Source organism: Sinohyriopsis cumingii, chromosome 2 (assembly GCF_028554795.1).
Source record: "Sinohyriopsis cumingii isolate HCF-2022 chromosome 2, ASM2855479v2, whole genome shotgun sequence".
Lineage (NCBI taxonomy): Eukaryota > Metazoa > Mollusca > Bivalvia > Unionida > Unionidae > Sinohyriopsis > Sinohyriopsis cumingii.
The window spans coordinates 35,957,408-35,971,482 of record NC_142962.1 but is presented as its reverse complement, the minus strand read 5'-3'; the positions used below and the strand labels follow the sequence as shown (position 1 = coordinate 35,971,482).

General features: G+C 35.7%; 1 protein-coding gene across 5 annotated transcripts in view; it reads right to left on the bottom strand.

Moving 5' to 3' along the window:
* The window catches only part of LOC149804628 (E3 ubiquitin-protein ligase HECTD1-like), a 212,023-nt gene that overhangs the window by 29,370 nt on the left and 168,578 nt on the right, over positions 1–14,075 (bottom strand). For all 5 annotated transcript variants that reach the window (XM_089942605.1, XM_089942598.1, XM_089942612.1 and 2 more), the window contains 3 exons: positions 10,231–10,288; positions 4,552–4,705; positions 240–322 (listed from right to left, as the gene is read on the bottom strand). In XM_089942605.1, the coding sequence (XP_089798731.1) occupies positions 240–322; positions 4,552–4,705; positions 10,231–10,288 (295 nt within the window). The remainder of the gene's footprint in view (positions 1–239; positions 323–4,551; positions 4,706–10,230; positions 10,289–14,075) is intronic.

Below are 14,075 nucleotides of genomic sequence, written 5' to 3'. Positions count from 1 at the left end.
AATGATACTTAAATCTTCACATGTCAGAATTACTGAGGATATATTATTCTTTTTTCTTCTAGCAGCCAGTTTAGGTTTTTCACATAAAACCTTTTAAGGGTTCAAGAATGCCAGTCCTTCTTTGATAAAAGATTAACTTTTCTGAGCTTTTCGGACCAAAGGTAAAAAGAATTCTCTCTGCATTACTGAATCATGCTAACTGAATACCTGTCAAACTAATGGGAAAACTGTATACACACCTGTATCTGCTGAACAAGTTTGTTGGTGATCTTCTTACTCATAAATTCCTCAACCCCAATATTCAGCTCTAACTCTTCCAAGTCTGTAAAATAAATATTTGTTCTAGATGTCAATGTCACCCATGATAGATACTGTATATGATTACTCTTTAGGCCCATTGTAGATAAAGGATTGAGGAGGTGTAAAGATTAAGGAACATGTTAATAAAGCATAAAATGACTATACTTTTCTGCATTTAAAATTAAATATATTCCAAATTCTTGATGCCAAGAAAATTATTAGGTTTAGTTCAAAAGTTCTTTTAAGCATACTTCTAGACAGGTCTTCTGTCATATGTAAACAGCCCATAAAAATATGCAAATAATCTATTTTAAATATTAAAGAAGAATAGAGAAAAAGAAAATCTGCATGAAGAGTTCAAGATACATATCTGTTGAATGATGCACTAATTGAAAGAATTTCTGGTGCCTGCAGGTTTTGGAATGTAGTTAAGGCCAAAGGCAACATATCATATGAAGAAACAAATGGAGAGAGAAGCTGAATTGGTACAGAGATCTGCATGCCAAAACTTGCAACCAATTAGGCGTGGCTTCAAATTCTACTATCTGATCAAACCAGGTTGGTTATTGTTATGTTGTTGTTGTTGTGGGTTAACGCCATTTTTCAGCATATGATAGGCCATACATTGCATCCAGTATAACAAGTGGATGAAGAACCCAGGAGAACCCTGGTAGGAACCACTAACTTAGCCTAAGACTTGAACCCAAGTGAACAAAGGTGAGATGGCAGTGATTGGTAAAGTGAGTGCTTTTCACTACTTGGCCAGCCAATTACCTGGCCCTAAACAATATACTGGTGTTTCTGTGCTGTAAAACACCATCAAATCAACCAACTAACCAATCATTTACTATCCTTTTATTCTTTTATACTCTTAATTATTAAACCCATCTCATATATTCTTGAGAAACTCCTACATAGCAAATTTAGTATAAATTTTGTATTTCTTACAAGACAGCTTAACTCATTAACCCCTGGTGCCTCTTTACGTGTCAGGAGGTAGAAGCCTACTTCTAAGCTCTGTAGCATCAAGGTAATTTAAGATACACTAAAGTGGAAGGTATTATCGAAAGGTAGACTGATGCAACACTTCAACGATACCAAACAATCTGGACGTTTAAGTTGCATTACAAAATACAGAGGGAAAAACTAAAAAAATTTGGATCCAATTTTTTTTTCAACAGAAAATTAGCTCATGGTTGGAATCTGATTTTGTGACTGGATTTTAGACTTTTCAGCCTTAGACTGAAGGCAGACCAGTCTGAACTACACACAGACAGGCGAACCTTTGCAAAAAAGTAGGATAAGATGGGCAGTCGGAATAAAGTGGTCTGGATATGAAAATTAAGCAAACAAAAACAAAAACACTCCAACTTTTACTCTTCTGCTCATGTGTGAGTGAAAAATCCAATTAAAAACAATGTTTCTAATACAACTAGGCATTACGTTAACCAAAAATCTCTTGGAAGTCAATGTATTAGGATGTATTCAGAAACTGCCCCCATTACTCGCATTTCAGGTGAAAATGACAAAAACCTTCAGGGGTTAATGAGTTAAGTACTGTACAAAATAATTTGGTCAAGGTCACTGACCATGAACCTGAAATCACAAATATAAGGTCACTTCACTCCTTTCAGATATTGTTACGACATATACACATCCCCAGTTTGCTTAAAGTTAGAAAATAACCCACAAAAATGAGTAAAGTGACATCATTCAAGGCATTCATTAGGTTTATCTATGTATTAAAAAGGCATCACCCAAAAACTGGGTCTGATACACAAATCCATTCATACTGGTTTGTATTATAATCTTCACAAGCCAGTACAGCTAAAATCCAGGTTCAAGAGAGAACCTATAACATATTGCAAGAACTGTTTCAGTGAAAACCACATGTGAAAGCCATCATTCATTAAAGAGTAGTAGTGGTACACCTCTCCCTTGATAACTCGAGCACAATGGGGTCCACAAACATAGACCACACTATAAGCAAGGCGCGAGTTACTGAGGGACCAAAAAAATTGGGAAGAAAATCACTTTGACATTGAGAAAACTGGGGGGGGGGCATTAGGGAATTGGCTATTCATTGACTGAATCCTCATTTTACAATCCTGTTGATAATAATTTGTAATAACGCACTTTTTGTAATGAAGATGTTCGTTATTCTGTTTAAAAAACATTTATTTTCAAAATGTCCAACACATAAAAATCGTTTCAACTGGTTTCAACAACCATCACGTGTTCGTGAAAAATCTGTGTAATATGTCACTGCTTTTTGTTTTCTTGATGAGTCTGGTTCCTGTAGTGGTATTTAATATTATCCTGCCAAATTACGATTCCACACTGCAGGGAACTAGATAGACAAACTGTTGATACACCGCCAAACAAGATTCCTTTTTTCAAAAACACACGACATTTATTTCGTTAGACAATCGTCTACATCCAAACTCAATTTCTGTACTGTTCAATTAGTACAATATTGATGTCGTGATTTAACTGGAAGTAATAATGAAACTTCTTATCATCCTTGAGGATATCTCTATGTACCAGTTCAAGAATTCTCTGAAAGTCACTTGCCCACAATGGTCTGTATCTGTGAAATCAAGCTCTTTATTTTACGAAGTACTCATTTCGCTTGGCTGCCTTGGTATCTTTCATCACAGTTATCAAAGAGTCAGTTAATTTAAGGTAGATTTTGTTACATACACAAAAACATTTATAAGTGTTTGATTGATCAAATGAAGTGAGTTCACCTGACATACGACCGGGGCCGCTAGATTTTAAGTTTGTTGTATTTTCGTGCCTTTTAACTTTTCCTTTATTCCACCTCCTTTATTTGATTCAAAAGACATAATTAACATGATAATACAAAGGAGGCCAGCTTTTAATTCAGTGCAACAATACAATAAATATTTCTGGAAGTCAGTTATCAAAACATGGTCGGTACTTAATTAGGTTTTCAGAGAACGCTCACGGACATAGCTGTTATGGTAGATTGATGCATTTGATGTTTAATTTCAAGAGGACACATTGCATTTATGACGATTACACTTAAAAGGAACTAAAAGATAGAACTAGAACATAAATTGCAATTGATAAAAAATTATTTAAATAGTATTTATCAAAGTACTGCCTCCACTCTGCATAAGTGACAAATTCATTGGTCGAAATTTCGTTACGTATCGTTAATTGCGGTGTACTAGTAATGTCTTTTGGAAAGAAAATGTCAAAAACTGTATGACCTATTTTTAAATTTGATATTTCATATTGTTGATTAAAATTTCCAGGTCCTATCTACCGTTTTCGACAATAAAATAAGCGATACATCAAAGTTTCTGCTACAAGTTTTGATCACAATTTTCTTCAAGTTCAACAAATAGGGATCAATTTTGGGGGTATTTTCTGGTATAAAAAATGGGATCCATGCCTGACCCCGTGTTATAAGCAGGTTTGCGAGTTATCAGGGAGCGAGTTATTGAGGGAGTGGTGTAACACGATTTTTTACCAATATAACTGAACTGTCATGCTGGAGATCAGAAGAGCACCATTTTCATTAAAAAAACAACTATATACCACAACAGTGCTTTAGTGAAAATCTCATACTAATACAAATGTCTGTACAGGAATGCAAGGTCACAAAGGTGACTATCTTTAAAATCTTGTTATCGCTACTTCTCCTGAACAATTAATCATATTGACTTTTAAGTTATGTTGGTCCAGAATGAAAATGTGTCAGTCAGACCTACAAATAGCAAAGGTGGGGATCTTTAAAATCTTATGATCGTTACTCAGCTTGAAAAGACTGTTATACTGACATAGAGTTTTCACTCAAATCACTTATCACTATATGTAGTTAGTCCTAAAAATAATGAGAAATATAACACTATACCTGCTGCTCCAGAACAAATGGTCATACATGTATGCTGTGGGTTTTTTTCTTCTCTATAAAGAAATTTTTCTGTGCAATATGTAATGTTTCTAAGTAAAATGATGCTGATCAAACCACCAAAAATTTCTGCTTTGATAGCCATCTTTCAAATGTTTGTATGGCAACTTTTCCTGTGCAGACATTGTATTACCAAGGGATTTTCACTTAAACACTGTCATGTGGTCTATTAAAAATTGCTGAACATGCAGGTGGTTTGACATCTGCTGGAATGAAAACTGCATTGTATTTCATACAAAAACCCAGTAGTAAACTTGGAACTCCAGAAAATTGTCTTGGCTACATACAGGAGAACATGAGAAACTTACCATTTCTTCCCTTGGTTGAGCCTTGGTCCATTGCAATGGCATACAACCTCTGAAGTAGCTGCAGGACATGGTCCACTGAACAGGCTGTAAGATCAGTATTCCGTGGCATCTCCCACTCACTAAGGATCTGGCAGGTCGGGCTTTTTGTGGTTTCCTGAAGACAGATTTCCATTATCATATATGGAATTCCCACTATCATGTCATGGAACAATGTCATCAAAATGTTTATGTGGACAATGCAAATGCAGGAGAATATTGTTTTAATTCTGGCACTATTTGGGAAGGAAAATGCCAAAAATTAAACCTCAAAATACCTACTCTGGATTAAGCAGTATTGCATCTAGGTTTGCCTTCTAATCGCTCAAGTGACCCATGACCTTACAAAATGAAGGCCAATTACTAGTTAGCATATTAAAAACAGGTATAAGTACTAGTATTTAATGCTATGTATTGTTTATGTATATTACCAGTTGGTGAATACATTTCACTGGATTTATCTGAGTCATACTGAAATCCATATATATGCATCTGATATCTGACTGAACACTAAAATCATCATTGTCATGATTATCAAGTCATTTCTGTTGAAGAAAGAGGATATTTATGATTACACTAACTTTGTGTAAAAGTCAGAAATACAGACACAATTACTTGCCAATGCTGTGACAAATGTACACTGCTTGTACTTCTAGTACATATCAGAAAAATCAATATTTGCAGAAGTCATTGTTGGAAACCCCAGAGTTCAATCCCTTTACAACTCCGTATCTGGGGTGTAACAGAATCAATTACAATAAGGATTCAAATAATGGAAGCAGCAGAGAATATACTCCATCCACTATTTTGTAGCAGCTCCCAGGAATATCAAAATGTAAATATCCTTCTTCGCTATTTTATTAAAAAGGAATGGCAGTAAATATACTTGTTCAAAACACTTGATAAAATTTAAACTTGCTCACACACTGCAAGTTAGTCTTCTGTGTTCATTAACAGTTTCAGTATGGTCATGCAGTGAAGTGCAAAAACATGCTATAGTATTTGCACATTCTCCCCTTTGGTTGTACACCCCTCCTCACCCCATTTGAAAATAAAAGGTGTTATGGATACTGTATTATAATTTATTTTCGTTGGGTTCAATTTTCGTGGCTTTGTAAAAAAAAGGCATTTTTGTGGGTACTTAAATTCGTGGTTTTGCCTGAAAAGTTTGCATAATAGTAGGTATTTAATTTCGTGGTTTAACCTCTACAAATACCCAAAATAAAGAATACAAAAGAATAAAACTATGTAGACGCAAATGGCGGTCACTTCAATGTTTAAAGCAATACTACCACCTGTATGAGCACAAATCAAAGACCGTGTTTTCAACCAAATGAATAACATCAGTCAAAGCCAACACAGCCAACAACACTAAAACAATACTTCCATCTCTGAGCACAAATAAAATACCTGTCAAGATTAATCACTTTCGCCATGTTCTCGTTTGAGTGCTCAGCATCAAAGGAAGCCAACACAACCAACAACACTAGGCCAATTGGTTATTAAAGAAAAATTAAAGTAACACTTCCACGAGTGGTATGCTAAACAGGTTATGGATGCCATTAAGGAAAAAGATGTTACTGGTGATGATCAGTGCACAGTATTAGTAAACCTTGCAACGTCATTAATCAAGCCAATTCACGTTGAATGGATAATTGCAGCTCACACGACAATGAGTGAGAGATAGGACCTAATTATCAGTGGTTTTGAGAAAGCTGGACTTGTTTAATTCAGCAATTTGGGGATTATTTACCTGAGAAGCATTTGTGAGTACCATGAGACTTGATTGACATGATGTTGATACAGTGGCTTTGTCCAAAAATTGTTAGCTTTAATACTCTGCTATAATTAGTGTATATACACAGTGTTTCATTAATAATAGTGTTGCAAGAAATAGTTATAGTATTTTACAGGATTGTTTTTCTTTTGGATTAAAAATGCATGGATAAAATGACATGTGCTTTCAGAAGGATTTAAATGTTTCAACAAAAGCTGTACTCGAATGAAGGATCGATTTGAATAAGTATTAAACTCAATTTTCATATACTGTTATTTTGTATTATGTTTTCTTTCATTTTCGGTATTACAATTGTTTGAATACCTTATGCTTTTTCTCTATTTTCTCTCTATCCTTACTTACCTCATATATCAATTTAAGGCAGTAAGTGTAAAATTACAGCTATCGGATACCTTATCGAACGTGTGCATTGAAACAATATAAAATGATTTATAATTCTTGTTTCAAAAGGTTAAAATAAAAAATAAAACACATGTAAAAGCTAACATTTAATCACCAGATTACAGTATTGACCTTGATTTATCAAATACTAGTAGCTGTGTTAATCTCTAGGAATGAAACACTGTAAGAAACCATGGGTCATCATCCTACACGGCTCATTTTTCATTGGGGATTTAAATTCGTGGTTTGGGGCGAGAATGAAAGCCACAAAAATTGATGATACTACACTATTAAAAGTGCACAAAACTTAGTCATTTCATTAATCAATTTATAATTTCTAACCTTCACCAGGGTGTCCCAAATACTGTCAAATTGTTGGCATTTTCAATCAAATAGGAATCTCTTTAGTGCTCTTGTCAACACATCTGCATGGGCAAAGCTGTTTTCAAGTAACAGATGTGATGTAGTTCACCAACTTTTGATAATCTCAATAATTCTGTAAATTTTGGGAGTTACATCTCTTTCAACAAAGGTATGTAAGAGTTACTCCTTTTTATTTATTCATTTTTGTTCTGATATATTAAAAGTAGACACTGCAAATATTGGATGCAAAAGACAATTTTCACTGAAATAGACTGTTTAAGAAAACTGAAAAGGACAGTGAACAGTCTGTCTGCTTGTTTACATTAAAAGCTTCCACTTGGTTTGAAACATCAACAAGTTGACAGTGTTTGAGATCCCCTAACAACAACCAAATTAGAAATTATACACTGATGAAAGAAATGATTAAGTGTTGTGTACTTTTTATAAATTTGTCTCCAGTTTTCATAAATATTTGCCAAATTTAAATATGTTTGTTTTGCCCACTGGGAACAAATGTATTGTTTTTCCCAACTTTTTCTTTATTTCATGGTAGTGTGAGAACCCTATGTAGGATTGTGTGATCTGGATAATGTGGGCAATGGTGACATTAGTTTGAGGGGTGATGCTGGTCAACTCCATGTGATGGGCCGAAGGATATGGGCCAATGTGTATGCAGGAAGTGAGGTTCTTGAGAGAACCTTTAGCATGCTGATTGGAGCAGGCCACACAAAGTCATTCCTTAATATACCATGATATAGTCTGTGTGTGTATGTGTATGTGTGTGTCTGTGTGTGTATATGGACTGTCCTCTGGATGAGAAACATCCTCCCCAAGTAAACAAAATTCTGAGCAAGAATAACATCCAACTTCTTCTGGTTTGGGACTGGGCCAGGACAAGACACTGTTGCCAGGACAAGTCATTGTCTCCCAAAAGAGAGTCAGATCCTTCAGAAGGACATGTCTGAAGGCATTGTGCATCAACCATTCTTGAAGTACCAGAGGATGGGGACCATTAACTATTGGCCCCATGAAGGCTCTGGAAGTGGAAGCTAGGTTGAAAGAACTTGAAAGATGTCCTCTCCCATACAAAACCACTGGAATTTCTTGTGGGCTGAGAAGAAGGCGACGTAACAACAGCCATCCTGGGGATCTATGGGGAACACCAAGCTGTTCAAGCCGATCACAGTCCCCAACTAAGGTAGATGGCTGATGTGGTGGCCAAAAATGGATGTCTGAGATGTGCTATTTTCATTTAGGATGAATGTGTGCGTTAAGTTTCATTGCAATCCTTTCAAGCAGTTTAGGTGGAGTAGCAATAACAACCTTATGCTAATGGACATGCCAGACAACAGATGACAGGCCATCCCAAAAGCTCAGGCCTATGACCAGTAGACCAAAAAGTAAAATTGGTATGCTTTTGTCAAAATTATACTTATCTCTTAAATAAAACCATTTCTACGACATAAGTACCATGACTGACACATTACATGCCCACCCCATGTATAACAGTTTCTATATAGAAGCAACATTAGGGATAGCTGGGTCTGGAGACTTGACCAAAAGGTGTCAATGATCAGGACATTGGCAAAGGCTAGCAATCTTGAAGAAAAGTTACTGTGCAGTAACAATTTTATTTTATCTGCTGACCTTGCCCATGGCCTCTGACTGCTAGACCCCAGAATCTATGTGTCAAGGATTTTCTTGTTGTAAAAACTATTTTCTTCTTTCAGTCATTGTGTTCTTGCCCTTTTATCATCAAAACTGATAAGCTTCATCTTGCCCACAAGTGCAAGCTGTCCACAAAGTTCGATCCAATTATGTTATGCAGAACTAATGTTGTTATGCAGAAAGCATTTATCTTCTTTCAATAAGTGACCTTGACCTTTACACCCCAAATCAATGGGGTTCCTCCATACTCTAAGTGTAAGCAATCCTCCAAGTTTGATAACTGCAGGTTGTGGAGAATTAAAGCTTTTTGAAGAAATGAGATTGGTTATAGGCAGATGGATGGATAAGTCATAACACAATATGCTCCACCTCTGGGGCCCTGGGTGGTTGAGTGGTCTATATAGCACTCACCTTTACAGATCATTGATATTTCACCTCTGTCCGCATTGGTTTGAGTCTTGGGCTCACCCAAAGTGGATATGTAACTCTTGTGGGTTGGTGATCCATCCCAGGATTTTCCTGGGCTCTTCCTCTATGAGATATATAGGCCATCCTGCATAGTTTATTATGTGCTGAAAAGTGGCATTAAATGCATAACAGCAAGAGCAGCTTCACCTTAAAGCAGGTCCATAAAAAAGCAGCAAAGGAACAAGATCAGGGCCTGCATATTGACCCCATGATCAAAGCTTTGCTGTAAATGTGACCTTGACCCTAAGGTTAAAGGCTGAGTGAGCATGTTGTAGAATGATTTGTCTCAGCTTCATACTGGTTCATCCAAAGTATGGCAATAATCCATCAGGTGTAGGAAATATGTACCATTGAAGAAAAAAACTTTAACCAAAACTGCAATACAAATTTTACATCACTGTCACCTTGACCCTGAGGTGAAAGGGCTAGCAATCATGTCATAGAATGAAATAGCTTAGCAACGGTTCATTCCATGAATGAACAAAATTCATCAGTGGGTTGCTGCAAATTGTACGAGTATCCTTGACCCAGAGCTCAGAGGGGTGAGCAGGCATGTTGCATAATGAATTCAAAATGATTCAGAATTAAGTATGAACAAAAATCTATCAAATGATTTAGGAAATATAAGCAAATGAACATAACTGAAAACAAAACCACAAAGAAAAATTTCTCCAACTGTGACTTTGACCTGAAGGTCAAAGAGGCAAACAAGAGCATCTAACAGTCTTGTATATAAATTGCACTATCATGCACTCCACTGCATATGACCCATACAAATGTTAACACAAAGCTTCAACACAATATACTGAAGCCGACACCTCTTCTGCTGTCCCTGTAAAAACTGTCCCTTTATCCCAACTCTGCTTTGTAGATGACCGTCAATTCTGGTTTCAAAGATAAGATAAAATAAGAATTCTTTTTTTCAGACTACACAGTCCATAGTCAAAGCCTGATAGTGTGCTTACCTTGAGTTTTTCAAGATCAGCCTTTATCTCCCCTTCTTTCAACTCCCGGTAAACAATCCTGCAAAAAGGGAAAGTGATTGAGTGGTGTTCAGTTGATGTATATTTTGTGCAACAACTTAATTTTAAAAAAACAACAACAGGTAACAGGTGTAAAAACTAACAAACTTCGCATTAAAAACTCATAAGCATTTCCCAGAAAGGATGGTTTTTATTTTAAAAAAATACATGAAGCTGACACCTTATATATATATATATTAATGTCAAACATTCTTAAATAAATCTTTATTCAACCTCAAGCACCCTCTCTTGAATTTCTGCAGAATGAGTGAAATGGCATTTTATTCAAATCCATAAATAACGCTTGTGATCTTTGCTGACTGTCAATCAAACTGGCAAAGCACTATCATAGGCTGGTAATTTGTAAAATCTATCTCAAGAATGATTAGTTAATGACATCATTTGAACAATGGTGTAGTCATTTATGTAACAGCTAATCTGAATTAAGTCTGGACCCCCACCCCCATGAAAAGCAGTGATCGACTTGCAGCTTCATAACATGTAGTACATGCTGGGCAAAAAGAAGTGAATATTTGTACTGGGTTCAAACTTGGTAGTTGATAGCTACCTGCAGTCTCATGCTATTGTGGTTGATTTTGTGTTTCACAGCACAAGTAGGTGACTTAAAAAATTTGCAGTCTCATGACCAATGGAAGTATGATACAATATTCATGCGATAATGTTGTGCATATATTTTGTACAGCCCCATATAATGAGATTCTTCCATTTCAGGAAGAACCTCCATTCCAGTCCACTACTGCTGATGTTCCACCCTCCCATATACATCTGGTGATGGTTCCAAACTGGACATTGTAAAACACGATGTCAGCCACATGCAACACTGATTCATAATTACTTTCCATTAAATTGCTGAAATGTTTAGAGAAGAACAGGGCACAAGCTTGGCAATGGCTATTTACACAAGAATCAAATTAAGCACTGCAATATGGAATACACAATACCAATACATTAACTGACAAAAACAATTAAGCATTTTGCATCATTGTTGAATCAGGATGAAATCATTAACATTTCAGACAGCCACTGCTCTAGTGTAGTCTGTAAATGAACAAAAACCTACTTTGGATTTATTATTTTCACCAGCAATGAGATGGTTTTAATAATATATCTCCGTAACTGTGTAATCTGCTTTGACAAATGATTGATAGAGCAAAATACCTGAACAAAATATGTAGGCACAGAATGTACTCAAACATGCATGTTAAATATTTGACACAATCATTCATGATAATCATTTGCCATATTTAATTTTCTCCACTGATTGGTCTGGAAATGATGACATTCTTGTTTATATCAACAACAAAAATGCTTCCCAATCTCTCTCTCTCTCACAATGGAAAATAAAAACAAACAGTGCTAAACCCACATAAAAATGGTTAATGTCTGGCACTGTCAAATTTATGATACACTGGCGAGCAATCAAAATCCATTCACTTAAGTCCAATGCTTAAGTTCAAACACAACAATGCCCAACACTGCAAACAACTGCCTGCCTCTCAATATTTTGTCTGTTAGGCATTTATTCCTTACACCATTTCAAATATGACTGCATGATATACAAAGGTCATTTACCAAACACTCATCCTGTGTCCTGCATAACACTGGATCCATAGTAACTTGACAATGCAAAAGTGGGAAATGCTCCCTCACCCTAAATAGTCTATCCACTTTTCTAAAGTTGGTATTATTTTACATGACTTCAGAGATTATAGGCCATTAATCCTACATAAACCTTTTTATTCTTTCAGTTAAATCTTGACTGCTGACCTTTTTGACTACAAAATCAATAGGGTTCTTCTTTTCTAGCCATCCACAAAGATTGGTAAACACAAATGACAAAAATTATTGTGCAGAAACCAATTTTCTTTTTTTTTCAGTCAGTGACTTTGACCTTTCACCTTCTGAACTCAACAAAGTTAGGGTTTTTCTTGAGCACAAGTTCAAGCCATCGAAAAAGATTGGTAACAACAGATGATGGCAAAAGTTATTGTGCAGAAACCAATTTTCTTTTTTTTACAGTCAGTGACTTTGACCTTTAGTCCTACATGTAAGACCTCAATGCTAATATTTATGTTTTGGGCATCAGGGTCTTACTGCCTAACTAATGGAACTGTGTAGCGTGTTTTGATGTCTACTAACAATTTTCAGCAATATCTCACACAACTAAAATAATTACACTTTTCTACAAAGTAAAGTCATAATGTTTTAGTCAGACTTTACTTGCTCTGATGTCTTTTCTCTAATAAATTCAAATTCTCACAAAAGAAATGGACCTATTTTCAAGTTTCATTGGCCTACATTTCAGTTGGCTGGAAAGCGATGAAAGCAGGGAATGCCAAAATCAGGTTAAATTGAAATATTATTCTTTAAAGAAACGAATAAAAATATATTATGCCTATTGGAACTGTAAACAACGTTTCATTTCTTTCAAGAAACATATCCTCCACATGTACCTACTTGAACTTACTTCAGCATACCTTGACTATTGTCACACTTCAACAAATTCAAACGTATGCCAATGGAACATGAAAATGCATCCATTTGCTGGGTCAGATTTTGATTCCACCAGGATAAAAACAGCACAGTAAGTATATTAATTATATATCAATTTTTGTGGAAGAGTGTTGATATGGGCTGCCAAGTGTGTGAGATATTCCTGAAACTCTGACTACTCGTTCCAATGTCAACTGACATTGGAACACACTATACAAGCCCATTATTTGGGTAGTAAGACACAGCACTAAAACAAAACAAAAACGTGTTATGTCTTACATTGTAGGACTATTTGACCTTTAACCTTCTGAACCCAACATAGTTAGGGTTTATCTTTACCCCAAGTGCAAGACATCCATAAAGTTTGGTAACTGCAGATGGTGGAAAACTTACGTGATTGAGTGGAAACCAGTTTTTCCTTTTCTACCCAGAATGACATTAACCTTTGAACTGTTAACCTTGAAATCAATACAAGTGCAAGCCATCCACAAAGTCTGGTAACTGCAGATGATGGACAACTTCAGTTATTGAGAATGAAACTAGTAACAGGCAGTTGGATTGACATCACAATATGCTCCTCTTTATGGCTGTCTTTAAAACGAGACCAATAATTTAAAAATAGGACATTAAAGAGACCCATCTACGTGTAGAAAATAATTCACCTGCATGTGATAGGCAATTCAACTATAAAATGACATCAAATTGTATACGAATCTCAGGGCTTTGCTGTTTACAAGATGTGTAAACAGACAAGTAAATATCTGACAGATGGATAGATGGAATGAGTGAATTACTACAACATTTCTGCATATTTATGCAGTACCCTAACAGCATATCAATATGACCATCCATTCACAAAAACAAAAACATATTAAGATTTTGTGAAATACAGGACATGGCAGCCACTTTGGAAGATCGTATCAGCATCATTTGTATGTAGGATCAACTACATATATAGTGAGAAGTATTTAGGTAAGAAACACATCAACATTGAAAACTATTTGAGAGGAGCAGCCATAACAACATTTCAAGACCACCTCCATAACCAGCTTAATATTGAAAGAAGCCTTTTAGTGAAAATGACATTTCTTTATGATCATCTCTTCAGATAAGGATTTCCAAGATTGCTTCCACAATGAACATAAAGGAAGCTTGACTGGTTCCATTTCATTTAGGATTAACTATGTATCGGGAGAGACTGTTAGTTAAAACTCCATGCCAATTCAAAAACAGCAATAATAAGTTAATTGCTATGTTGGTCATATTGGCAGACT